The 27,552-nt window shown below is 48.5% G+C and overlaps 1 protein-coding gene across 4 annotated transcripts; it reads left to right on the top strand.

Annotated features, from left to right (window-relative positions):
- The first annotated feature begins 27 nt into the window (after positions 1 to 27).
- PIP4K2B (phosphatidylinositol-5-phosphate 4-kinase type 2 beta) lies at positions 28 to 26,511 on the top strand. Of its 4 annotated transcripts, none has more exons than XM_069543292.1 (10): positions 28 to 337; positions 10,012 to 10,109; positions 13,132 to 13,228; positions 15,334 to 15,486; positions 16,572 to 16,718; positions 17,761 to 17,799; positions 18,343 to 18,456; positions 21,058 to 21,316; positions 21,810 to 21,913; positions 22,429 to 26,511. In XM_069543292.1, exons 1-10 carry the CDS (start codon positions 179 to 181, stop codon positions 22,507 to 22,509), a joined length of 1,251 nt encoding a protein of 416 aa, XP_069399393.1. In that variant the 5' UTR covers positions 28 to 178; the 3' UTR covers positions 22,510 to 26,511. The 4 variants fall into 4 exon arrangements, with proteins under 4 accessions (XP_069399393.1, XP_069399394.1, XP_069399395.1 ...); XM_069543293.1 differs by lacking the exon at positions 28 to 337 and adding an exon at positions 3,145 to 3,196; XM_069543294.1 differs by lacking the exon at positions 28 to 337 and adding an exon at positions 7,602 to 7,677.
- Positions 26,512 to 27,552: the final 1,041 nt, after the last annotated feature.

Raw genomic sequence — 27,552 nt, 5'->3', positions numbered from 1 at the left:
GAGCGTGGGGCGGACGGAACCACCGGGGCGGGGTGGGGAGGTAACGGGACGGGCGCGACCATGGCGCGGTGAGGGAGCGGGGGGTGGGGATCGGTCCGGGGGAGGCCTGGGACCGCTGGCTCGTGCGCCGTCTCGGCCGCCCCCCCCTTTCGCTGCCGCCGCCGCCGCCGCCCCGGGCATGTCGTCCAACTGCACCAGCACCACGGCGGTGGCGGTGGCGCCACTCAGCGCCAGCAAGACCAAGACCAAGAAGAAGCATTTCGTGTGCCAGAAAGTGAAGCTATTCCGGGCCAGCGAGCCGATCCTCAGCGTCCTGATGTGGGGGGTGAACCACACGGTAACCAGCCCCTCCGAGCGCGGCCCCGCGCGTGCTCACGCCCCCCGCAGCCCCAGGGCCCTCGCTCGGCAGGCCCAGCCAGTGACGCCTGCAACCCCTAGCCAAGCCAGTTGCACGCCCACCCCACCCTTGCACGCTGTCCCAGCCGGGTGTGCCTCCCCGCGCGCCACGCGAGGCCTGGTGTCACCGACGGTGGCGTGCCGTCGCGTCCTCTCCTTCCCTCCAGCCCCTCAAGCTTCATGCGTCTGGCTTCGGGCAGCCCCCGGAGCGCAGAGAGAAGGCCTGGGTGGGATGAAAGGGCTTTTATCCCCTCTTCCTCTCTTCTCACCTCGTTCCCGTTAGTTGCATTTGTTTTCCTCCTTGTTCCTTGTAATGGGCTGCCTAGCTCGCTGTCCAGTTGAGAGGCAAGTGGCATTAGTCTCCCTGAGTAGTCCTCTGTGGTCGTTTGGTTGATGTGGCTGCTCAGAGTTTCCCCATCCTACAGACCTCCTTACCACCGACTGGAAATCTTCCCTGGGTTTCCTGTTTTTCTTCTTGGAAGATGTATCCACTGGAGAAGCACGGGGTTCCGTGGACCATGGAAGGACCCATGGGGTCTTCCTGGGTTAGGGGGAAGGGAGAGTGTAACCATCTGAGAGGAGGTGAGGCCTGCTCATGAGGACCATTCATAGTAGAGGACCTGAATTCTGTGGGGTTCATGTCAAAGATGTTGACTTCTCAGATGTTGTGCTTTCTATTGTATGTAACGATGATTAGGATAAGAGGTTCCCTGGATCCTTGGATAACTTTGGGATTGTCCAGTAGTTTTTGTTAGGAAGTTGGAACCCAGCACAGTGTTTGAGCTGGAGGACTTTGTGTCCTGTTTGTTTGGGGTCTTCTTTCTCTTCCAACTACTTGCTCCTTGCATTCTGACCATTTCATTGGGTTCCTGCACCAGAAATGAGGAGAGGAAGTATGAAGACTTGAAATGCCACTTCACCAGCTAAAAGTTGGGAATGAGGAAAATGAAGCTAATGGCTTGAGTTTTCTGTGGATATCAATCCGTTCTGTAGGCTCCCTGACTTCTCGGAGCACTTGAAATTGCCCACAAGACCAAGAGATGACAAAGGGATGCAGGCTAGCAGGACTTTTTGCTTTGCTTTACTGGAAGAGCCTCTGGTTGGAGATTGATGACCCACAGTCCCAGCCAGGGTTTTACCTCTAATATGGAAATGCATGAGTATGGTGAGGTCTAATGAAGACAACCAAGTTTTCCTGGTCTTGGCTGAGTTACTGTTTTCAGAGACTTCACTGAGGTGAAGGTCCTGGCTAGGGTGGGGAGAACCACTGGTTCTCTGTGGTCTAGCTTTACGCCTAGACCTCTGGGAGCTATTGTTCAGTCGCTAAGTGGTGTCCAACTTTGCGATCTCACAGACTGTAGCCCGCCAGGCTCCTCTGTCCTCCACTATCTCCCAGAGTTTGCTCAAATTCATGTCCATTGAGTCAGTGATGCTATTTTATCACCTTATCCTCTGCTGCCCCCTTCTCCTTTTGCCTTCAACCTTTCCTAGAATTAGGGTCTTTTCCAATGAGTCAACTCTTCACATGGAGCTTCAGCTCCAGCGTCAGTCCTTCCAATGAATATTCAAGGTTGATTTCCTTTAGAATTGACCTATTTGATCTTCTCTGGGAGCTGCTTTGATCCAGTAGTCCAGCAGAGTTTGTTCTGTCTGCTTCCTGCTGCCTCAGGGGTCATCTGACAATATTGCAAGGGAAACTGGGTCATTAAATATGTGAACCCTATGTCCTTGCCTGGAAATCAATCCTTGAATTTGTTGTGGAGCTTGCTTCTCACTAGAAGGCATCCTGTCTCTGTGGAGAACTGGTAGTGGTCTGAAAGTCAGGAATATTACTGCTAGTTGGAAGGGACTTTGAGACCCTTATTTTATACATGAAGAAATGAGAGCCCTGAGTGGAGAATTAGTTCACCTGTGGTCTTTTGCAGAGCAAAAAATGCAGCTCATTGTCCACACCATGGGCTGTATTGGCTGAAGATGTGCTTGAATGAGAGGTCTTGTTTTATTTGCCTCCTGTTCCTTGTCCTGCCTCTCAGCCAAGTTCCAGGACAGATGGGAATTATGGTCTTGTTCAGTTCAGTTCAGTTCAGTCGCTCAGTCGTGTCCGACTCTTTGCGACCCCATGAATCGCAGCACGCCAGGCCTCCCTGTCCATCACCTCGAGAACCTGAATGTATGCTCAGGTGTGTCTGCCTGTGCCTGCCAGTTCCCTTGGTGTGTGTGGTACTTGGTTTCCCATAGGCAGGCAGTGAAACTCTGCTAATGAAGAGGTATCCAAGATTCTCTTTGACTAGGCAGTCACCCTCTTTCTTTGCTAATTTTTAAGAAAGTTTATTTGAGAGCTATCTGAGAAGACATTGACTTTAAGCAAGACCCAAGCCTCTGGATATACTGAGCAAGCTCCTCAGGGGAAATGTACTGGGCACCGCTGTCCTTGACAGGTCCAGCTTTGAAGATCGGTTAGTCAAGAGTTTTATTGCTTCCTCTTGACTTGCAATAAGGTCTAGGATTTTGTGGGTCCCCGTGTGAAATGGAGCATCTCCCCAGAAGACTATAAAATCTTGCAGTTCTCAAGGGAGTCAGGACCAATTTGTTTTGGTGGATTGATAGCCTTTCTTGGAGGTTGTCTTCCTTCAGAGCCCACTGCTGCAACTTTTTGAAACCTAAGTTTTTAGAAAAAAAAAAAAATCACCTTTTGTTTGTTTCTTTAGTTTCTCACCCATTTAAGCATTTAGACATTGATGGTCTCTGGCTGATGGTGTATGGTAGATGAAGGATGGATACATCTTTATCTATAGCACAGGTCAGTTACATATTCTCCCATGAGGTGGGTGATTTACTTCTGGGTGGAAAAAGAGACCTTTGAACTCAGTATTGAAACAGGACCTCCTATCATGGACAAGAGATGCAGCCCCTAGACTTTATGGAGGAAAAAGGAAGACAAGATCAGAAGACTTTGGATTTGTTAGAGGAGAACTAGTAAAGAGAGAGAAACTAGTGTTTTAGTGGATGAAGTACAATTCGGGGGGCCTGGAGTTAGGGACGAGATGGCCTGGGAGAAGTATGTAGAGATCAGAGGAGGCAGACATGGCTTGATAACTTATTGGCCATTTTAGGAACTGGGTATGTATGAAGCCTCACCCCAGTGATCAGAGGAATAGGAGAGGTTGATGGTAATTATGTTTAACCACTTGGGAAGCTGCCAGACTGATTCTTCAAAGTGACTGTACCATTTTACATTTCTGCCAGTAGTGTATGTGGGTTCTAATTTCTCCAAATCCTGTCAACCCTTGTTATTGTCTTTTTTATTTCAGCCACCTTAGTAGATTTGAAGTGGCATCTCATTGTGATTTTGTTTTCCTTTCCTAGATAGTTAATGATGCTGAATATCTTTTTATGAGTTTATTGGCCAGTTGTATATTTTCACTGGAGACATATTAAGATCCCTTGCCAATTACTTTTTTGCTCATTTAAAATTGGGCTATTCATTTTTTTATAATTAACTTGTAAGAGTTCTTTATATATTATAGATTCAGGTCCCTTATCAGATACATGATTTGCAAGTGTTTTATCCCATGCTTTGGGTTATCTTTTTTACTTTCTTGATGGTGTCTTTTGAAGCTCAAGTTTTTAATTTTGATGAAGTCCAATTTATCTATTTTTCTTTGGTTTTGATGAAGTCCAGTTTATTTTTCTTTGATTACTTGTACTTTTGGTGTCATATCTAAGAATGCTTTGCCTAACCCAAGATCATGAACATTTACTCCTATATTTTTTTCTGAGAAAAACTCAGAGTCTTCTAAGAAAAACTCTTTTAGATCTAACTCTTACATTTAGATCTCTAATCCATTTTAATTTTTTGTGAATGGTGTGAGGAACAGATTTATTCTTCAGTCTGCTCAGTTCTCCCCCACATTCTTCCCCCATTCTGTCCACACACTTTCTTTGCTTAATGCAGACCCAGAACCTCCTTTCCTTGCCTTTTCCTTTTCTCCTGCTGCTTTAAAAATCTTCGGTAAATATTTCTGCTCTATGAAGCCTTTGGATGAATTTGTCCTCCAGCACACCTTCTCACCTCACAGAGAACGCTGAGACTCAAAACCAGGAGCAGAAAAACCAAGGTGTTAAAAGAGGAATAAACCCAGGGGTGGATTTGTTGGCCCTTGTGGCTCTCTGTTCTTCTCTTTTTTTCCTGGAGTTTCAGTCTCACTCGGACCTCCTTGGTCTCGGGAATGGGTTTCCCAACTTGTCAGGTTTTCTGATGGTGGCAGGTAACAAATGATTGCCAGGTGGCCAGCCCATGGCTGAGCCACCGACACAACCCTGGCACGTGTTGGGAAGCTTCCTGGGTAGCAATTCCTATGAAGGTCACACAGGGAAGTTGGAGTTCCCTGGAATCAGAAGTTCACCAGATTAGAACTAGCGACTGAATTTTCATGTCCAATCAGATCAGCATAGAGTGAACTCACTGCTCCTAAGTTCTCATACAGCTTGTTTTAGTGTCCTCATTATTTATGCTGATGGCTCATAGAGTTGATCATGTGGATAATCCCAGAACCACTTACATGGTGTGAGATACAACAGACTTACCACCCTAATATGTTCTGTATCATACTACTCCAACGAGCTGCATTCCACAAGCGCACTTCTGCTGAAGGTGAAGGAGGTTGGCCCAGAAGTGTGCTAGATAGTAAAGAAAGGCAGATCTTCCTGAAACATTGCTTTAGTCATAGCCTTTCACACTCCAAAGCTTTTTGTCATTCTCTTTTGTCTACCAAGTTTATTCTTCTCTCCTGGGCTTTTAAGACTCATTACATTCTGGTCATAGCCTCAGTAGCTAACCTTAATCTTCTTTTCCATCCTCCAGACTGTGAATCTTTGGCATGGTCACACCAGCTTTGCCATCTCTTTTTCCTAGTGTTAGTCATCTTTCAGTCCCCTTTTTTCTAACCATCTGCCCTTCCATCCAGCATTTATTGTGTAACTGCTATGTACCAGCCATTGTGCTAGGGACATAAAAATGGGTAAAATAGTCTCTTTTTTCTCAGGGCTCAGAGTCTAGTGGAGAAATCAAACGTGTAAACAAGTAATTACCCAAGCGAATGTGATAGTTAGGATATAAAGATGAACAGAGGAACAAGTGAGCAGTTCAGCCTGGGAAAGACAGGGAAGCTTTCACAGAAGTGTTATTTAGCCATATCTTGGATGATTCCCTTAGTTTTATTCCTTCTCTTTTTGCTGCTGTAGCCTATTACCTGAACATATACACATATATTACCTATGTGTGTGTATATATGTGTTCAGTCATGTCCACCTCTGCAACCCTATGGATTGTAGCCCACCAGGCTCCTCTGTCCATGGGATTTTCCAGGCAAGATTACTGGAATGGGTTGCCATTTCCTGTTCCAGGGGATCTTCTCTTCCCAGGGATCAAAGCTGTGTCTCTTGTGTTTCCTGCGTTTGCAGGCAGATTCACTAGCGCCACCTGGGAACTATTCTAATAGCCTTATAAATGGTCCTGCTGTCTCTTATCTTTGCCTTTTCCAAGCCTTACTTGATTCCAGAATTACCTTTCTATATCACCCATCTGATCATGTGAATTCCTGGACTTAAACCTGAGAAGTCTTCACTGCCTACACAGTTAAGTTCAAGTTATTATATAGTGGACAAATTAAGTTCAGATTCAGGCTGTGTGCCTTAGTATAGCTTTGGAGTAGTAATTTTCTCTCTGAGCCTCATTTTCCTTCTCTATAAAATGAGCATAACACTTACCTTGAAGATTATTAGGACAGAGGGAAGGAATGGAAAACACTACCTTAGTCCAGGTAGCCGCCCATAGAAAGGACTACACAGCAGTGTCAACAGCCCAGGTTTTGGCACCAGCAGACCTAGGAGCAAATCCTGACTCTGCACATATTATCTGTGTGACCTTGAGCGAGGTACCTTGAATCTTTTGCAAAAGGCAAAATCAGATATTTCATGTGACTATTAAGTATTAGAAATACAGAATAAAAAATATATATGTGAGATATAAGATACATAATAATATGGAGAACTGACCGCTTATAGACATGCCATGAGTAGGAGCAACTGTTATTTACTAATAGTGATAATGTCCAGGGCTGTTCACCTGTCATTCCTGTACTGTTTCCCTCCACTTCTTAGTGCCTCTGTTATATCCTGCTACTCTTCCTCTCACCCTTCCCCCCGACCAAAAATGGGCAGTATACTTTTTACCTCTGAGGCTTATAGTTCCCACAGCTGGGATTCCCTTCCTTGGGTTTTGTGTTTTGTTCTTTTTTTTTTTCCACAAACTACCTCTTAGGCCTTTCTCACTTGTATTTCTCTATAGCTTCTTTTAGCAACCAGCTCTCCCACTCCCAGGCAGACGCAGTCATCTTTTTAAAAAATTTTGTTCATTTATTGGCCATGCTGCACTGCCTTCAGGATCTCAGTTCCCTGGCCCGGAATGGAACCTGGGCCATGGCAGTGAAAGCCTGGAATTCCAACCACTAGGCCACCAGGGAACTCCCAGATCAGTCTTTTCTGTCTGCTGTTTCGTCTCCCTTCATTCATGACTCTATAGCGCTCATCACACTTTATTTGTTATCTGTCGTCTGTCTTCCCTGCTAAACAGAGACCGTGTCTTTCCGTTTTTGTGTCTACAGCTTCTGGGACAGTAATGGCACGCAGTAAGGCTACATTGAGAGCCGTAAACTGAATGCAAGTTTAGCCGAGTCTCAGATCTGGAAGGACTTTAGATGCCAGGCCAAGGAGTCAAAACTTTACCCTGAGGCTGGTGAGCAGCCATGGAAGGTTTTTAAGCAGGGTGTAACGTGACCTTGTTGTAGGTTCTTCCAGCGTCAAGTGCTCTTGGCGATCCCAGGCAGGGCGTTAGGTTCCGTTCTAGCCTGATGTGTGAGCACTGGGACTGGCCGTATTTTCACCCTGCTCTGAATCTGCTGTTCTGTTTGCCGCCCCTGTGTTCTGACTTACTTAAAGGCCCCTTGACTTCAAGTTTTACTGCATCATGGGTTTGTCTCATCTCCCCAGTAAGAGGATAAGCCTCCCACTTTCCTGTGCAGAGTGCACACAGCGCTCCCTTGCTGCACACTCTTCTCCCTAACATGAAATGAAGCATGTAGTAGGTATTTCAGCAAGTGCTTGTTCAACTGAAATTGAATAGAACTCTCTGGGGATATAAAATTTAGCACAACTAAAAAAAAAAATAGTACAGCTAATCCCTAGAGTGAATCATCTACATGTGGCCCCATGGAAATGAGGGTGAGTCTACACAGTTCAGCTGTATGGATTATTCAGCAGTATATTATCTGTTAGAAATTTCCTGCTGTTGGGTTGTATAGTTGAGAATAGAATGAATTGAGAACTAAAAACTGACCAGCTTACAACTGTTCCAAACTATGCCACACTTTTGAGTTACACAGAAAATTAATAATGAACAGCTCTTGTTAGAATAATTCATCCTGGCTAAGAGGCAGTTGACCCCTCTCAATTGGGTGTTCTAGTCTTTCCTAGTTCTCCCAGTAACAAGCCCTGACCATGGCATAGAGTCTTGATTTTAGCCTAACTCAGATTTAATCAGTAGCAGATACTGAACCTTTTAGTATAAAATACTCTTTGGGTCAGTGGTAAGTTCTTTCTAGGATGGAGGTATAAGCTAGAAAAGGATGAATTGCATAAAGAGCCATGAACTTCTTTAAATCTCGGAGCCAGACTTAATATGCCAGGAAAAAGGGTGTGGCACAGCTGCCATGAATTGTTTCTGTTGGCAGGGAGACAAGAAGTAGAGTGGTTTCCTCTGTAGGCACACTCTTAACAATCAGGTTGTCTTGTGAGCACTCCCTGGAAAGATAACTGCGGGGTGGTTTTGTGTATGTCTGTGGTGGTTTAGCCAGTGGTGGACATCTCAGACCTGGATGCTGGGGATTTTAAGCATACAGTTTGATCAATTTTGACAAATTTATATACCCATGGAATCATCACCCTAAACAACACATAGAACATTTCTAACACCCTAGAATTTGCACCTCATATGTCCCTTTACAGTCAACCACACGACTGCCCAACCCAGGCTATGTCTCACTGGACTCCCTCACTATAGATTCTAGAATTCCATATAAATGGAATCATAAAAGATGTACTTTTATATCTGTGCCAGTCAGTTTTGCCAGCAGTTTATTGAGGCTCTTGCACCACTGCCAACTTAACACTACTACCCTACGGCCCCTCCCCGTACACTATCCTTCGTTTCCCCAGCAGTAAATTGGGTTTTTCACCAGCTCTAGGAAGGAATGGTTTCCCCCGCCCAGTTACTGCATTAATATGAACTTCCTCCATCCTCTGACATTTCTAAATAAAAAAGCTTTGGAACATGAAAGGGGCAGCAAATTAAATGGTATTTCCCCCCATTTATGCTCCTGGAGGAGTCCTAATGACTAGGTTATTCCCTCACTGCCGCATGGGGCCTCATTGAGATAATAGGATTTGCAAGGAAAGTATCTGAGAGACCCAAGACTGTACTCCCCCTGCCCCCTATCCATTAAGTCAGGACTAAGGTTTCCTCTCTAAATCCTGAATGCATTAGTGGCAACTGGGTTGAGGGTCAAATGTCAAATACTCTGCTGTGATGGAAGAGGACATCTGTGGCTAATTAGGCCACTAATTGGCTAAACTGGGATGGGGAAGGGCAGGAGCTGCCTTCTCAGCTCTGCATCAGTGGGAGGCCAGTTCCCTGTGCAGCCTCCAGCTCCCTGAAGGGGATGAAAGACAATGAGAAGGTTTGTTTGCAGTGGGGGCAAGGCACCCCTCCCACTCTCCCCCAGTTCAGCCCAAGGCAGGACGTGGCTTTAGGAACTGGCCTGATGAAAGCAGTTAATCAGGAGAGTGAGAGTGAGCCAGTAGCCAGATGTCTACCTCTTCTGCTCACTTTAAATTTAATTCTTTACTTTGGAGGTAAGAATTATACACCCACATAAACCCACCCAGCTTTTTTCTTGCCCCAGGCTGCTTTCTGGAGTGATCTTTAATTTGTATGAAGATGTTCAAAGGCCTCAGTGAATACTCAACGTATATTGGGTGATATTTATTCACTGATCCATTTATTTTTGCATTTGATAAATACACGTACATAGTCTCCACTGTATGCAAATCATGGTGTCAAGTAGCTTGTGTGGAGCCTCCAAGAGTCAGGTGGATGATCTTTGCTTAAAAGGGTCAGTGATACGATCTTGCCTACTTACAGTCAAGCAGGCTTGTGAGGTTTATGAGCATTAAATACAGTGTGAGGGAGGCTGTGAGATGGCCAGAAGAGGGATACAAACAAAGCTTTAGGAATTCCGAGATGGGAAAGAACATTTATAGTCTGGAGAATCATGAAAAGGTTCCTGGAGGAGGTGGGCCTTATCAGGTGGGGAGAGTTAGAATAGGTAGAGATGAAGTTGGGAACATATTAAATATTCAAAGAGAAGAACAGAAATAAAGACAAGAAGGGAATCCGCGGAAATGTCTTTGGTGAGATGGTGGCATCCATGGTGTAGCATGTTATCTCTCTGAGGCAGGTGGCCTGGCTGAGAACCTCATTTTCCCCTTGCTTTGCAGATCAATGAGCTGAGCAATGTCCCTGTCCCTGTCATGCTAATGCCAGATGACTTCAAAGCCTACAGCAAGATCAAGGTGGACAATCATCTCTTCAATAAGTAAGTGGCCTGCTGAGTGGGTCTTGTAGGCCGTTCTTTCCCTCAAGGCAGTGATCCTCCCAAAACCTCAACCGTCATGGGGCAGGCAAACCCCTAGCATGGTGTGAAAGCAACACCTGGATCACAGAGCTGGAAAACTGGCTGGGAAAACGTGTTCATTTGCCTCTCCCCCTTGTGCTGTCCTGTCATCTCGGTCTTCCATCAGCCTACCTTCTGTGTCCCTCAGGACTGTGGCTCAGCGCAGGGTGATTCATCTAGGGCCAGTTTAGGTAACAGTGAGCTTCCCAGGAGCTGAGGTGTCTAGTACGAGGCGGACAGCAATGGCCCTATCTTGATCTTAGTCTGAGGCAAGACCTGCCAGGCATGTTCCTGACCTGGGATGCAGCCAGCTAGTGTGTGAACAACAGGCTGAGCCTGGTGCTCAGGGTTGCTATCTAAAATCGTTTTTCCCAATGTTGCTCATTGTGGCTTCTTGGATTAAAACTGGTGTCTCAGACTTTGATGGAGCAGCCATTTCCCTTGGCACAGTTTGGGACCTCCTCTAAGCCTTGTAGAGGTTCTTTCATCCTTCTGTGGGTCACCCAAGAAATATGTGGTGTTCACACTCTCTTCCTTTCTGCATTTGAATCTTGGTTCCACTCTCCATTGTCCCACAGTCCCCACCACCTCACCAGCTGAATTCTGTCACCCCACCATTCCCAGACTGTTAGCCCGGAGGAGAAGCTTGATTTGAAAACATCTATTAGTGGCCTCTCTCTGCCATAGTAAGTAATAACATCATATTCTGGAAGCTGTCTGTCTTCATAGCTTTTACTTGCTAAGTGGCCACCTGTGTAGAAGAAAAAACTATGTTTCTCCTCTGTTTGCACACAACTGCTCATTTCTAACACCAGATATGTGGGTTTCCCCCCACATCAAGCAGTTCTGTAGGACACTAGCAAGGTGTCCTGCAGTTCAGTTCAGTTCTGACTCTTAGCGACCTGAAGTGAGCATCAGGCCTCAAAGGTTAAGGACTGAGTCCTGCAAACTACGCCCCGACCCCCCTTCAGATGCCAGTCTCAAGTCCAGGTTGTCGCTTGTGCTGTGACCTATTTGCTGTATAGGTTGGAAGTTCCCACGACCCTCCCCATTGGGTTGGATTACTTTGCTTGAGTGGCTCACAGAACTCGAGAAAACAGTTTACATGCTAGGTTACTGGCGTATTATAAAAGGATGCAACTCTGGAACAGTCGGGGGAAGAGAGGCATGGGGCAAGGTATGTGGGAAGGGGCAGGGAGCTTCCAGGCCCTCTCCAGGCGCACCACCTGCCCCACACCTCGATGTGTTCACCAACCTGGAAGCTCCCCAACCCTGTCCTTTTGGATTTTTATAACAGCATAATTGAGGAAGTCATTGGCCATTGGCAGTTGGTTCTGCCTGCAGCGCCTCTCCCCTTCCTAGAAGGCAGGGGCCTGGGAAAGTTCCAATCCTCTAGTCCTGGTTGGTCCCCTGGCTATGAGCACCCATCCTTAGAGGTGTAACAGAAGTCATCTCATCAACTTAAATTCAGGCGTGATTGAAGGGGGCTTGTTACAAAGAACAAAATACACCTTTATTGCTTACCACTTAGCAAATTCCAAAGATTGTATGAACTCTGTGCCAGAAACAGGGACAAAGACTAAATATGTATTTGTTATTATATTCAGTGTCACACCACTTAAGGAAGGAAAGGCAGCCCTAACCTCTGAGGCAGGAAAAGGAGTTGTTCTATGCCAGAGGTCAGGGCTCAGGTGTCAACCGTGTACCACATTGTACCAGGGGTCCGTGGTGTCCACCACCGCATTGACATTTTGGCCGAAAGTGAACTTCCAATGTCTTTGTTTTTTTCTTTGTTTTGTTTCTTTTCACTGATTCCTTTTGTCTTTTCAACAACTGTTATGTGCTGGTTATTAGACTGCAGTGCTGTTTACTATGAGACAAGGACCCGCCTTCATGAGAAGCCACTACTTTTTATTTCCTTGAAGTCTCCTATCCTGGAGTAATCAGAGGGACATATTTCTTTTTTTTTTCCCCACCTCAGTTTTATTGAGATATATTTGATATACAGCACGGTCTTAAGTTTGAGGTGTCCAGCATGATAATTTGACTTATATAATTCATGAAGTGATTGTCACAATAAATTTAGTGAATATCCATCATCTCATATATGTATAGAATTAAAGAAAAAGAAAAAAAATTTTTTTCCTTGTGATGAGAATAGAGGGACACATTTCTGAAAGGTTGTTCCCAAGCACAGTGGCTATTGTCAAGATGGAGGGTTTGGAGGAGGCATCACTTCAGGTAATTCTCTTCCCTCCTGAAAGTCTGTGGATTGATTGAGGAGTGGGGAGGACGTAGATTGGTGCCAGCAGCCAGCAAACAAGGCTTCATAAAAAGATAGGATCCCAGTCAGTCGACTTAGGAAAGCACCCACCCCTTCCATCCCAGTGGAAGCCAAGGGCAGGACCTCCTGGGTGTAACCGTTTTCAGGATGTGTTGATAAGAGCCTCCCCAGAGGAGCGGGGTCCTTTGATGAGAAAAGCCTTTTCCTTTAGCTGTCAAACTGACATTTACCTCACAGCAGCTGTTCACATGCAGCCACCTTTCTGTAGCAAGTTCAGCACTTAGGAAGGAGGGCACACACTCGGTCTCACTTCTCTGCAGGTACGGTTTTTTTTCTGCTTCAATGTAAGTTTTATGGAAAGATAGCGTATACTCAGAAAAAGTACACGTCATAAATATACAGCTGGATTAATTTTTTACAAGGAATTAAGGAATGTGCCCAAGGAATGTGAAGTTTTTAAACTTTCACATGCTCAGAATCACCTGGAGTGTGTGTTAAAAATGCAGCTTTCCAGACTTACCTCCAGAATGCTGAGGGCTACATTTTAAGCACTGCAGATTATTCCGATCCAGGTGACGTGTGGACCACAGCTTGAGAAGCCCTGATGTATGAATTAGAGGAGCAAGGAGTTCACAGAAACATGTCTCTGCTTTTCCCCAGAGAGAACCTCCCCAGCCGCTTCAAGTTTAAGGAGTACTGCCCCATGGTGTTCCGAAATCTCCGGGAGAGGTTTGGGATTGATGATCAGGATTACCAGGTATGGAGTGTCTTTGCAAAATCAGGAGGGTTAGGGAGTGGGGCAAGGCGGCAGGGGGGTGGTCAGGAAGCCACAGGACAAGTAGAAGAAAAAAATGTGTCTACTATTCTTGTGCTGTGTCTTCCTGTCAGATCTCACTCCACCCTGGTACTCTTTGTCCAGTGCTGGTGGGCTCTTGGAGGAATGAGGGCCTTAGAAGTACTTCTGATGGTGCCTCCTAGGTTCAGGCTCCTCTCCCTCAGAGGGAGCGCAGGGGGAGGGAGAGGGGTCTGTGGAAGCTGCTACATTTTAGTCTGACATTCCCAGTCTAGGCTGCAGAACCCTTCTCCATAGTTTGACTTAAAAGAGAGAGAATTGTTGCCAGCAGCAGATGAGGCCTCTTAGAGCAGATAAGACAGATTAGAAAAGGAAGACTTCAAGGGTAGTGTAACTTCTTGCCAGGTATGAGTGCCATCTCCTAAACTTGTCCCCTGTCCTGACTTTGGGAGGGGGCTAGACATGCTGGAAGCTGCCCCTTTTAGGGGGTGATCGTGTCACAGAGGCCTTTGACCTATTGGGAGGAGTCAGTCCCAATATCAGGGACATTCTAGTGTGACTCACCATCTGTGGCTTCTGTCACTTCTCCACCTAGCACCTTCCTTGGACTTCTTCCCCTGGCAGACAGCCTGGTGATGATGGTGGGAGAATTTTCCACTTCACTTGCGTAGCAGTAAAAAATATAGCTGATTTTCAGTTGTCTGTCGGGGGGAAAGAGGAATGTACAGCCTAGTGCAATATAAAATGGATGCCCGCATCTTGGACAATACTGTCATTCCTCCCACCCCACTCCTGGGAAGTTTTCCACAGAGTAGACCACAAGAAGCAGTCTCCTCCCCTCTCCACCAGCTCCAGGGGGCCTCCTGAGGAGGAGGGATGCCAGGGCCTTGAGCAGTCAGGAACAGTCATGTCCAAGAGGTGGTGGGCCGCCCTCCAGCCCCTCCCGTTGGGTCCAAACCCTGAACTCTCATGCCCTGACCAGAGCACGAGGTTTTCTGAAAACTTCTTGCCGTTAGTGCAACCCTAGGTTGTTGAGGTATCTCCTTCCACGGTGGCTCTTTCCCTTCCCTTTGGCCATCTAACCGCATCCTCTTTATTTCTCTAATAGTCTTGTAGGCAAATAATTGTGCTCAAGACTGGAAGAGGGGCAGGGAGGATGGTGTTCAGGGAGGGGACTCTTCACTGAGACTACCAGTGGCTGAGAGAGGCAGGAGATGCCCCCTGGAAATGAGGCAGGGGTGGAGCTGCTCTTGTCCATCCTCTGTCTTCTGACCCGCCAGAGGTCTTTTCCAGGCATCTGGTTGGTGAACACATTCCTTTGGTTGACTCACACCTTCCCCTACTCCCTCCCTGCTTGAGGGTTCTCCTGCTTCGGATTCTGATAGGAGCGGGGCCCTGGAGGGAGCAGGGACAAAGCCAGAAAGCCTCCCCAGATCTGCCTCCCAGCTCTGCACAGACAAGCAGGAGTTTGAGGCGAGGGGCAAGGTGTTGGGCAGAGCAGTGAGCACCAGCTTCCTGCCTTAGGAAGAGATTTCCAGCATGAGGGTGCATAACAGGAAATAAAGACAACTCTATCCACTCCTTCTTTATGCTTGACTTCTTGAATATTGCCTAAGCTTTGTCTTCATCACCCCCGAGAGACTGGGAAAACCATCTCAGTCCGCTTCCTGGTGTTCCAGATGAGGAAACTCCGGAGTAGAGAAGTGCAGTGGCTCACCCACGGTCACGCTGCATGTGAGCGTCAGGATTAGAGCCCAGGCCCCTAACCTCCGAGGCCGAGTTTTAGGTTCTAGAGCAGCTCTCTAAGATCAGAATGAAACGAAATATTTCAGTCGGTCCTCTTCTCATCACAGGCAAGGATTAGGAGCAGGTGGTGAGGAACAACTCAGGTTTCTCTTAAGGAAGACTTGGGGGAGAGGTGAATTTCCCAAGAGAAAGGGGGCAGGTAAGGTCTCATCTACCGCAGTGCTGTTGGCTTCAGAGCAGTCTGGTCCATAAGAGAAGACTCAGAGTAAAAGTCAGAGTCCTTGTTTCCCCTTCCAAGACCAGCTTTTGTCTTGGTCCATCAGAATTCAGTGACACGCAGCGCTCCCATCAACAGTGACAGCCAGGGCCGGTGTGGCACGCGTTTCCTCACTACCTACGACCGGCGCTTTGTGATCAAGACTGTCTCAAGCGAGGATGTGGCTGAAATGCACAACATCTTAAAGAAGTACCACCAGGTATGGTGAGTCGTGAGCCTCAGCAGCAGAGGATGGGTTGGAAGAGGGAGAGGAGCCTCCGGTAGAGCTTCCGGGGCGGGGCTGGGTCCTCTCTGATAATGGGTGCTTCCTGATAACCAGGTACTTGCCTCCCCTGGGGCTGTGTTTCTGTGAGGTAAAATGCCTCCTTGAGAAAAAGAAAAAAAGAAATGAAGGTGTGTTATGGACGCAGTGCCAGTTGACCAGCTGTTTCTCGTCAGAGGTGGGGAGTTTTCACACTCTGGCACCTGCCTCATTTCTTCTGAGAGAGGTCCTGTCGGCTCAGCAGGGCCGCTGCTTTTCCCGTTCCCTCTCGCCTCTCTTCTGGAACCTGTCCATGGGAAAAGCAGGGGGTGCCTGTCTGAAGCTTGCCTGGGTCTTCAGGGAAAACTGGCTTCTCTGTGGGCACCTGAGAGGTGGTGCAGGGGCCCTCTGGCGTTTGGGGAGTTAGAGCAGAAAACCCAGTGAGAGTGGTGAGTGTGAAGCCATTCTGTCTCTCCAGACGCCTCATCACAGCCCTGCCTCTGCTCCCTCTCTCTCCCCGCTGGCTTCCCATATCAGGCTGGCAGAGAGGATGCAAGGCCAGGATCAGTGATTTTCCTGCAGAATCCCAACCGTATGAAACCAAAGAGGCTCTGCACGGCCTGCTCAGCCTCTCAGTCTGCCTTGCTAATTGGGGGCAGGGGTGGCCTTGCCTTTTGCAGGTCTGAGGAGCCCCATGACTTCACAGAATCTGATTTGGAAGCTGCTAGTCTAGAGATGGGACTTCCCTTGTAGCTCAGTCGGTAAAGAATCTGCCTGTGATGCAGGAGACCTGGGTTTGATTCCTGGATTGGGAAGATTCCCTGGAGAAGGAAATGGCAACCCACTACAGTATTCTTGCCTGGAGAATCCCATGGACAGAGGAGCCTGGTAGGCTACAGTCCATGGGGTCGCAAGAGTCGGACACGACTGAGCTACTAAACCGCCACCAGTCTAGAGGCTAGAATCCCAGGGGGCGTGTGAGCCTGGGAAGAGCCCTGTCTGTCCCGGCGCCTTCACCTGTTCCTTCCTCCCTTCCTTTCTAGTTCATAGTGGAGTGTCACGGCAATACCCTTTTGCCACAGTTCCTGGGCATGTACCGACTGACTGTGGATGGTGTGGAAACCTACATGGTGGTCACCAGGAACGTTTTCAGCCATCGGCTCACTGTACATCGCAAGTACGACCTCAAGGTAAGAGCTCTGTGTTTCCCAGCTCTGTGGCCCTCTCTCCCTGAGGCTTGGAGGGGCTGCACCTCCAGCTTCCACATGTTGGGAAAGCCGGGGCATAGGTTTGGGTGTGGACAAGTGGCTCTAGAGTTGATACTCCTAACTCACTTGAGCCAAAGGCTATCTCATGTCCAGGTGACAGTGACAGGTTATTCAAGCCGCAAATGTCCCCTGTTTATGTGCAGTGAGTGTTCTTCAATTCCCGTCGGGGGATGTGCACCCCGAAGGCAGCAGGGCGGGTCAGGCTGTGCTGCACACACACCCTGGCAGCTGCCCAGGCCTCGTGGACTGTGCACAGGCACATTTCTAGACACAGTGAAAAACACACTTGTGCCTGTGAACCGCAGTGCTCCGCTGTTCCCGAACCTGGCTTCCTGACCCAGGTCCCTCAGACCGCTCTCCCTCTCTCTGCTACCTGCACTGGCCTCCTTTCTGCTCCCACGGTGCCCATGCTCTCCACACCCCCAGCACCTCACAGAGGCTGCCTGCCATTGTTTCCCTCCCTGCCCTCTTCTCCACCTCCACCTTCCCCCATCTAATCACTTCCTACTTAGCCTTTCAAGCTCAGCTCAAATATCACTAATTCCAGGAGGCAGGCTTTGGCCATACCTCTGTCTAGTCTAGACCGTGGTCCTGTACTGCATGCTCTTGGAGAGTTCTGCCTTCTCACCTGTACCACTTTGCACTATTGTAATTAATGGATTAATTAACTGTGTAACTCCTGCTTACTGCCTGTCTCCCCTGTTAGAAGGAGAGCTCCTTAAGGGCAGGGACTGAGTCTCTCAGTTCAGCCCTGTTTCCCGAGCACGGGTCTGGTTATAGTCAGAGCCCTGTACCCAGTCTGTGACAGAGGAAGTGAACAAGTTGCTGCCTTCTGGCCCCTCTAGGAGTCTAACCAGTCTACTTGAGTTTACCGCTGCCGCGCCCTAAAGACCGGTCCATGTTTCTTTCTCTCAGCGGAATTTGCCTCAGCTCAGATTTCTCCTGACAGCTCTTATCCTTCCAGGGTTCTACTGTTGCCAGAGAAGCGAGTGACAAGGAGAAGGTATGCTGGGGCCTGTGCTCGTCACTTGTGGAATGGGTCACTTGGAGTCAGAAACACCTTCTCCCACCCCTGCGGTCTCTTCCTCCGCTGCCGTCCAGCCTAGTTCTTAGACATGCAGTCTGTGGATGTGAAGTACTGTGTCACTAAGCTCCTGCCTGTCCTCATCCTTGGCCTAGGCCTTGGTCACCAGCCTTTCACCTTTGCCCTTGCTGGGCTCTTCATAGTCCTAGAGGGCTGGCAGCTTCCACCTCAGCCCAGCCTGAATCAGTGAGTGGCTGCTTGAGCCCTGAGCTCAAGGTAGCTCAAGCCTGGTAGTCCAGGCCCAGAAGGAAATCCTTTGATCAGTCCTCATTGTCTGACTCCTGCCACATACTTGCCATCTCTGCCTGTCTGAAGCTGGGACTGTAGACTCCTGGACAGAGCTGTTTATCAGCAGGTTGGCTGTCTTTGTGCCAAAGACCCTTTCCTCTCCTGTATCATTACCCACAGCCTTGGAGGTGCACAAAGCAGGCCGCCAGCCTAACACTGCTATTGCTCTCTCAGGCCAAGGACTTGCCAACCTTCAAAGACAATGACTTCCTCAACGAAGGGCAGAAGCTGCATGTAGGAGAAGAGAGTAAAAAGAACTTCCTGGAAAAACTGAAACGGGACGTAGAGGTAAGTACTTACCCATGATTTTGCTTTGGTTGAGCTCTTGTCCCCAGAACAGAAGCCTCCTTCACCTTAAGGAAAGTTGAATTCACTACTTCCAGAAGTGTGGACAAGAGGAAGGTGGTGATTTGAGCCATGTGGGTAGTTGCTTGCATCTAAAGCTCACGCAAGTATGCGTTCCATTTGGGGGGACACAGTTTGTGCTGGCCGCACCTGTGTGACTCAGTTAGAAGTGCTTCCCCTCATTTCTTCTCTCGTCTGTTATCACCTCCTTTTCAAACTCCGCTTCAAGCTTCCTTTCTGTGTTACCCATAGTGGAGGAGGCATCTAGGTGTCAGAGTGACAGGAAACCAACCATTAAGACCCACCAACCGCGCCTTTCTCTGGCTCAGATTCTCCACTTGCCTTGCAACTTTCTGGTTGGCAGGGGACTTCCTGTGGAGAAGTTCTTTGGAGAGGACATGTGCTAAATAATGAACGTGATATCTACACCACTTGATAACTTGGTGCCTCCTATTTTCAATAACTCGGGAGCCTGTTTATTACAACAAAACTGTATAAACTTTAGAAAATGTTTTTTTTAAATTGTGGTAAAATATGCATAACATAAAATCTACTCTCTTAAACTGGTTTTGAGAGGCATTCAGTACATTCACATGGTTGTGCAACCATCGCCACCATCCATCTCCAGAACGTTTTCATCTTCCCAAGTGAAAATTCGGTACCCATTCCCTCTTCTTGCCCCTGGCAGCCCCATTCTGCTTTGTGTTTATGAAGCCGACTGCTCTAGGAATCTCTTATAAGTGGATCATACAGTGTTTGTCCTTTGTGTCTGGCTTATTTCACTTGTCATAATGTCTTCAGAGATCATCCATTCTGTGCCTTTTGTCAGAACGTCCTTCCTCTTTCCTGAGGCTGAATGACATTCTGTTGAATGTATGTACCACATTTTGTTTACCCGTTCATCCATTGATGGACACTTGGTCTCTAGTTAAGATTAACTAGTTAATCTAGTTAGACATCTCCAGAGAAGCAGAGGAAGATGTAGATACATAGGTATTTACTATAAGAAATTGGTTCACAGGATTATGGAGGCTGAGAAAAGTCCCCAAATCTGTCTGCAGTTGGCCACCTGGAGACCCAAGAGAGCTGATGGTGTAGTTTTAGTCCAGAGGCCAACAGGCTCGAGACGCAGGAAGAACTGATGCTTCTTCAGTCTGTGTCTGAAGGCAGGAAGAAGACTGATGGCCTATCTCAGAGGCAGTTAGGCAGGAGGAGTTTCCTTTTACTCATAGGAGTCAGCCTTTCTATTCTTTTTGCCCTTCAACTGACTGACTGAGGCCCACCTACTTTAGAGAGAGCAATCTGCTTTATCAGTTTACCAATTCAGGTGTTAATCTCCTCCATGAGCACCATCCCAGACACACCCAGAATAGTGTTTGACCACAATTCTGGGCACCCAGTAGTGTAGTCAAGTTGACACATAAAATTAACCTTCACTCATCATTGTGAGTAATGCTGCTGTGAACATGGGTTTTACAAACTTCTTTTTGTTAGGAGGCTTTATCTTAACCACCCCCTACTGTGTTTGTACCTTTATTCTGATGTTTGTCTAGAGTCTTTCTCCTCCTTTTCCTACTTTCCTCCCTGCTCTGCCTGCAAAGAGGATTTAAGACAGTTGACACCTTCATTTGTCTTCGATGGCTTGTTGCTTTGTAAACGTTTGCAGGCGGATAGGAGAGGGTGCGGCTCACACAGTCTCTCTCCTGGGACCCTGGCCGCTTCTCCCTTGGCCTTGAGAGGGCTTTGTCCGGAAGTCCTTGCAGTGGTGCGCTTCACCTTTCTCAGAGGACTCTGTGACCTACCATCGGGGCTGCTTGTGCTCTTAGTTACTTCGTGGGCCTCTAGAGAGAGCCACTCTGGTGCTGCTGTGACTCTCCATCTAGTTCTCTAGGTCATTTGGACAGTTTGCTGCTGTGTGACCACAGCAGAAGGCCGGGCACATGGCTGACGGTGGCCGCTGGCTAGTGCACAGAGGATTTGGAGCAGTGACTGGCCTCACACTAGTTAAACTGGAATGCCGGCTGACTGTTCCGTCCTCGTCATCCCACGCTCTTCGTTCTTCTCCAGGTTATGGAGTCCTAGCTCGGGAGACTCAAGCACAGTGCTGCTCCCAGCGCTTGCAGGGAGGAGGGATGCACGGTGCAGCATTCCATTCTTTCCTCCAGCTCACCGTGGCCGCTCAGTCCCAGATGGAATTGACTCTTCCCTCTCCGTGCAGGGCTCCTTCTGCTTCCACTCCCGCAGCCTCTACCTGCCTGACTTGTCTTCCTTCACTAGGATCAGCCTCGACTCCCTTCCTCAGGGAGGCCCTCTTCCCACTGCTGGACTCACACAGCTCCTCGCCCTGGAGGAGTGACTGTCTTCACCATTAGACATCAAACTTGTCCAGGGCAGAGACTCTGATGTCTTGTGCTCTGCTGTGTCTCAGAGTTGGAGAATTAAGTTGAAGGAGTGCCTTTTCTCCCCTTTCCAGATGCCAGTCTGCCACGTCAGATGTCCCATGTTAACCTCTGCCTTCCGCCTTTCCTTCCCCCACCTCCCTAGTTCCTGGCCCAGCTGAAGATCATGGACTACAGCCTGCTGGTGGGCATCCACGATGTGGACCGGGCAGAGCAGGAGGAGATGGAGGTGGAGGAGCGGGCCGAGGACGAGGAGTGTGAGAACGACGGGATGGGCGGCAGCCTGCTCTGCTCCTACGGCACGCCTCCAGACAGCCCGGGGAACCTCCTCAGCTTTCCCCGGTTCTTTGGACCTGGGGAATTTGACCCCTCTGTTGACGTCTATGCCATGAAGAGCCATGAAAGTAAGTAGGAGCCTGTGCCTGCCAGGCCCCTCCAGCCCTCATCCCACCCCCTGCTTCAGGCCTGTTGCTTAGATGCCCTGTGGGTGCCTGGGCCTCCACCTTATTAACTGCTGACTCTGGCCTCTTTTTGCCTTCGGCTGCCATCCAGGGTTACCACCAGTAACTCTGTCTTCTGGGGCCCTGAGTCCTTCTCTGTCAGGCCTTCCTTCACCTCTTTGTGTGTCCTGGATAGCTAAGGCCTGGTTTAGCTCAGGTTCATGGGAGGGACAGAACCTCCTAAATAGTGTCATGTCAACCCCACAGAGTAGCTGTGAAGATCAAATAAGATGAGAGCTATGAAAGCTTCTAAGAAGGACTCCATGGGTCATTTCTTTTCTCAGATTCAAAGTGACAGGGATGAATCTGGATGTTGTATCTGAAGGGTGAAGGACACAGATGCTTTCTGCCCTTGTCCCTGCCTTTTCCTCCTTTCCTGTTTCCTCTCCCCCTTCAGGTGCCCCCAAGAAGGAGGTGTACTTCATGGCCATCATTGACATCCTCACGCCATATGACGCTAAGAAGAAAGCTGCACACGCTGCCAAAACAGTGAAACATGGGGTGAGTTCTCCCTGTCTCCATCTAGGCCCGGGTGGTGGGCCCTCAGGCCCCGGGGGGCTCCTGCTCAGAGACACTCTCCTGGCCCTTGTCGCTGCCCAGTTGCCTTGTGTCCTCTCTTTGCCGTCTACACCCCGTCCCCATGCTGCAGCTGGCTGAAACACCCAACTTGTTTTTCCCCCAGTTCTCTGGCTCCTTTCCCCCCGGCTGCTGGGCATGTCATGCATCTTGTTGACTGCCAGTAATAGCTTTGTTTACATGCCATGCTGCTTCCCAGAGGCCTGTTTCCCCATGGGCTTCAAGCTACTGTTCTCCAAATGGGCCCCCACAGAGCTCTGGAGCCTCTCTGCCGTCTCCCCACTGCCTTGTTCCTACTTCAGTAGGTGCAGCCCTGGGATTGTGAATCAGCGAAGCAAGGCCAAGGCACTTCTGAGACATGGGAATGATTTCTCCAGGTGGCCCGCCTAGCTGGGGGCGGGGCAGTGCCACCTCCTGATTCAGGCCTCTGTGTATTACAGGCGGGGGCCGAGATCTCTACTGTGAACCCTGAGCAGTACTCCAAGCGCTTCAACGAGTTCATGTCCAACATCCTGACGTAGTTATCTTCTACCTTCAGCCAGAGCCAGAGTGCTGGATGTAGGGTCGGGGATTGGAAGAGAGAGAAGGTGTTATCTGGGCTAGATGGGAGGGCGGGGAGCAGAGTGGCGGTCGGGGAGGGCTTTAGCAACGTGACTTCAGCCTGTGACACTGAGAGAGACTCTAGCAGGAGAGGAGGGGATGTGCCATGCGTGCGTGTGCTCACAGGATGTAGCCTCATCTGCTTACCCTTGATTCCCCCCCCTTTGACCTAGGTTAAAAAGGTGTTTCCTTTTTGTTACCTTGTAACGTTGTAAGATACCTTGGGGCTAGAGATGATTTTCTGGGTTTATTTGGGTTTTGTTTCTGAAATTTCATTGCTCCAGATTTGCTATTTATAATGATTTATGTCATCACCCTATCCACCATCTCCATCCCTGCTCTGCTCTCCATTCCCTCAATTAAAGAAGCACACACAGACCCAGTGAAGGGGCCTCTCAGAGCGAAATGCTCTGGTGCCGGAGGAGAAGAGGTTAGACGCCTCGGCCCTGCTGCATTTGCTCTTGTCTAGTTAACTTAATTTCATGGAGTATTGTGCACAGCTTCCTCTACCTTTTTGGCCTCGGCTCCAAGTGAAATGTTACATAGTTCCTCCATCTAAATGCTGTCCCTCCCAAAGGCATGCTCCAGGTCAACATCAGGCATCTTGGAACAGAATCAAAGATCTCAGAGGGGAATGAGTTCATTCTCACGGGATGGTCAGGGGTGGGGGACCGCTGGTTCTCAGAGAACCCCATGATCATCACCCAAGTCCCAGGCTCTTTGCGGCCCCTGGAGTGCAGACATCATCTCTGTGAATGAAGCCTGTCTCCCACTGAGTCAAGAGGAACTAGAAAGCACCTCTGGATATAACAGGACCCTCATGCTTACATGGTCATTTCCCCTTGAGAAAACTCCAGAAAAGCTGATGAGTATCGAATGAGGTCTTGTGCCCTCCATCCATTTACTTCCTTCAGATCTTCTCCCAGGCATTCTCATTTGTAGGTGAGCTTTTAGCTGGGGCCTGGGGCGCTCCTTACAGAGATACCTCTTCAAGCCCCGAGGCTTCCATGCAGTAATGTGCCACCTGGATGGTTGTGGCCAGCAGGAATGGTGTACCCCGCCCTCCCCTTTGGAGTGTGCCACCCAAGCCTGAGGTTGCTTCTGAGTCACTTGAGGATCTGACCTGGGAAATACAATTTGGAGGCCTGATGTGCAATTCAACGTGGCCCAACCTTGGAGCTGTGTTTCCTTGATGCATAGACTTTTTGCATCTCTGCTACCACAGGCCTCCTCAGGAGTGGCATCTGGCTGCTTCCTTCAGGATCTCTACCACCTTCTGAGCCTGCTACTGAGGCCTCAGAACTGCGTCCTTTTGTGGGGCCATCAGAGCAGTCTGGCCTGGTCAGGAGAGAAAACAACCCTGTGCTGGGGGAGGTACATCCCTGCGTCTTCTCACCTCCTCCCCAGGAACTGGGGACTTGGGATGAGATGTGGTGAAACTTGTAGATAACTCTGCAAATGGAAAGAAATTTTGTGGAACCATTTTGAATGAATGGATTGGTTTCTTTGGCTTTGTTCAACCTGGTCAAGCTCAGCTTCTGAAGCAGGAGCCGGCAACATCTCTGTGCCCGATGCACAGCATTTAGGTCAGGTGTAATGGAAACCATGTTCTTGGACTCTGCTGAGCTGTCAGAACCCTTGCGGAGAGGCAAACGGGCCGGACAGCTGCCCTGGCCCCCGAAAGGGGCTGCAGGTATCTCTGGATGTCAGCAGCAAGACCGCGAAGTGACTTGGGGAAGAACTTGTACCACGTGTCTCATGGAGAAAACAGATTTCACTTAGGGAGGGGGTAGTAGGAATAATGTTTGGACTTGATTTCCCCATCTTCTAATCAAGAATGAAAATTTGAATCTGCTCCTGGTTGGGACCAGCAACTCCCGATCTTGGCAGGCTGTCCTCGGGGCCTCCACAGCCCTGGGCTCTCTCCAGCTTCCTGCCATTTGGTCTGCTGATCATGTCCCTCATAATGTGTATGAAAAGTGTAACCAGTTGTTCCCAGTTAAAGGTGAGCTACCAGATATCTAACTTCTTTAACATTGAGTTTTTGTGGGGTGTTTTTTTTTTTTTTTGTATATTGTTTACATTTTGAGAGGTAGCATTCTGTTTTAAATGCTCTTTTTGTTTTTCTGACAGTATTGTTGACTGGGTCAAAACATTTAAGCTGTGGTTTGGTGGATTTTAAATTTTTTTAAAAGGTCATTCTCTGTGCTATCTTCAAAACCTTGGGTTTGGTCCTTTAATTCCTTTGGCATTCAAATATTTGAAAGCTATTTATCTTGGTTTATACAAGGTTTTTCTCTTCTTTTTGTAAGGATGATGTTAAATTTGGTTTGCAGTTTGAATGTAGAGAAAGTGAAGTGATCCCCAAATTTTTGTCTGTCCCTGCTTTTTTCCCAGTCCTCCCATGCCTTGTCTGGGCAGTAGAAGGCATCCAGGGGCAAGTTACTACCCTCACCATCACTCTGGAGCCAAGAAGAAAAGCTGAATGGTTTTACGGCATCCCAGAATAATTTGGGGTCTCCCAAGAACAAAGGCATAAGAATAGGACACGGCTGCCTGGATGAGGCCTGGTTGGGGATAAGGGAGGATTATTCTCCATTCTCTCCCTCTACCACTTAACCAGTCACAGCTCTTCCCATCCTGCCCCTCTTCTTCTGAAAGTCTGTGCTGAGAAAACTCTCATCTCCCAGGTCTCCTCACCAAAGCGAAGAGTTCCCCTTAAATCTCCACCTCAACCACTAGAAGGCGGCCTCTGGCCCTTGTTCCTGTTAATGAACCACTGAGTCTTCATCCCCCAGTATGAGCTCCTTCCCTGTGCCTTCCAGCGTGGAGGCTACGGGGCAGGCTAGGAAGCCAGCAGTTCCAGGGGCACAGCCCGAGGCAGTGCTCGATGTCTCCTTATTTAGCTCAGGGGTTACTGGTCTGTGGCACGTGCTACAAGTCGCCCCTGTGGCTGAGTGGCACTCCCTCGGTCCCCACTACAGGCAGCTTATCCTCCCTGCCCCCTCTTCCTCCTTGTGTTCCTCTTGCCTGTGTTTAGGCCTCGCACAGGTTCCTGTAGTGCTCAGGGCTTGGGACTACATGCTCCTGCCCTGCTTTCTCCCCTTCACAGTCTGCCAGGGTCTGCCCAGAGGGGTGGAACAAAGACCCAGGACTTTTCTCAGTAGCCAATCCCACCCTCCTCTAATTGTCTTTTTATCAAGTTGAAGAGAAAATTTCAGCAATCCCCAGCATTTGAGCTACTCAAATGTTAGGGGCCAGAAGGGACAGTGTGTTTAAAACCACCCTTAAAAGGCTCTGACCTTAGACCTGTGGCTCCCCCAGTTCCAGGGACCCCACTTCTTTCTGGCAGAAATGTGGGGAGGGGGCTCCAACCTGAGCACAGGAATCAAAGGGAAAACACATTCAAACTGCCCCCAAATCTACCAGCCATGTGCAGGGGCTCTGTGACACAGCCATGGCCTTCTGAAATGAGACACTTAGGAGGTGTCTCCAAAGGGAAGAGGAGACTTGGCTGTCCCTGGCGATCCTTTGGAGGCTGGGGGAGGAAACTTCCAGAGTCCCTTCTCCTTGTTCAGAGCCATTTTGGGAGGAAGTGGGAACCAACAGCCTTTGGGGGTAAGGCCTGGTGCCACTCAGCACACCCAAGCATCAGGTCAGGTCATTGTAGTAAAAAAAAATGTGAAGTTTAGGTTCAGCTTTTGGGGGAGCAGGATAAACTACCACCCTACCACATGTGTGTGACTTCTCAATTTCCCATTGCAATTTCCATTTTTTTTAATAGGAATTTTCAAACCCCTGTGCTTGTCTAATGTCTGCTCGGAACAATTCGAGACCCTGTTACTGTTTTAAGATGCATGCATGTTAGAAGATGAATCTCCAACCCGAGGAAAAAAATAAAACTCAAAAAAGCTTTGTGTACACACCTGTTATATGTGAGTCCTTTGGAAATAATCCTTTTATCTTTTTCCTAATTAGAAGGTTTGGGTCTGTTTCAGGGACTGCTTGGGCTAAATCTGGGCTTGAGTTTGAGTAAGAGTCAGGACCTCTGATCACTCATTTTCAGAGGCCGTTAATAAGCAGTGACTAAGGTGGTGCTTAAGAGACGTGGGTTCAGTCGGTGGGTTTGGAAGATCCCCGGAAGTGGCAATGGTAACCACTTCAGTATCCTTGCCTGGAGAAGCCCATAGACAGAGCTTCCAGGCGGGCTACAGTCCATAGGGTCACAAAGAGTCAGACATGACTGAAGCGACTTAGCATGTATACCTGCAGGGGCACAGACCCCAGAGGGTCCACCTGTCAACCACCTTTCCCCTCACCCTGCCCTCTCAGAGGAGTGGACAAACTGCCCGCACTTCCCCAGTGCACAGAAGCAGCACTTGGTGGAGCCACGCCTCTGTCCCACTCTCCCTTGACCAGCTATGTTGTTGACTTTCAACAAGTCACTTCTACTTGGCCTCCACTTCTCCAGCTCGACTTTAAATCCAGTGGTTCTCAAGACTGTGGTCCAGGACCACACCTAGGAACTTACAAATCCTCAGGGTCCTCTGCAGCTCGGGACTAGAAACTGCTTTATCAAGCCCTCCTCATGATTATAATGGAGGCTAGAATTTAGGGAGTACTTGCTTATTAGGGGACCTGCAACAGGTTGCAAGCTGGAATCATTTGGTGAACTTTTGGGAAAAACAGGTGTCCAGGCCCCTTTAAAAGGCCAAATAAATCAGGGATCAAAATACCTGTGTTTTGGAAGCACCCTAGGTGACTAAAATGTAGCCAAGATTAAGAAACACTACTGTGTACGGATATTACTTATGGATATGTGGCCAAATTTCTACCTGAAACAAAAAATATTTAAGGGTTTTCCAAGAGTTGAGTATAAAGGATTCTAGGCTTTGGAGTCAAATGGAACATGGGCTTACACCTTTGCTCTACCACAAAGTGGCCTTGGACAGGTTACTTAACTG

Source organism: Ovis canadensis, chromosome 11 (genome assembly GCF_042477335.2).
Source record: "Ovis canadensis isolate MfBH-ARS-UI-01 breed Bighorn chromosome 11, ARS-UI_OviCan_v2, whole genome shotgun sequence".
Classification (NCBI taxonomy): Eukaryota; Metazoa; Chordata; class Mammalia; order Artiodactyla; family Bovidae; genus Ovis; species Ovis canadensis.
Note: the sequence above shows the minus strand (reverse complement) of the source record. Positions and strands in the feature narration are given on the sequence as shown.

Excerpts from the sequence above, each read along its gene's own strand:
- PIP4K2B (XM_069543292.1), top strand. The coding sequence starts at position 179 with ATGTCGTCCAACTGCACCAGCACCACGGCGGTGGCGGTGGCGCCACTC. Across the intron at positions 10,110-13,131 it reads GACAATCATCTCTTCAATAA|AGAGAACCTCCCCAGCCGCT; the intron begins GTAAGTGGCCTG and ends GCTTTTCCCCAG. Across the intron at positions 21,914-22,428 it reads CCAAAACAGTGAAACATGGG|GCGGGGGCCGAGATCTCTAC; the intron begins GTGAGTTCTCCC and ends TGTGTATTACAG.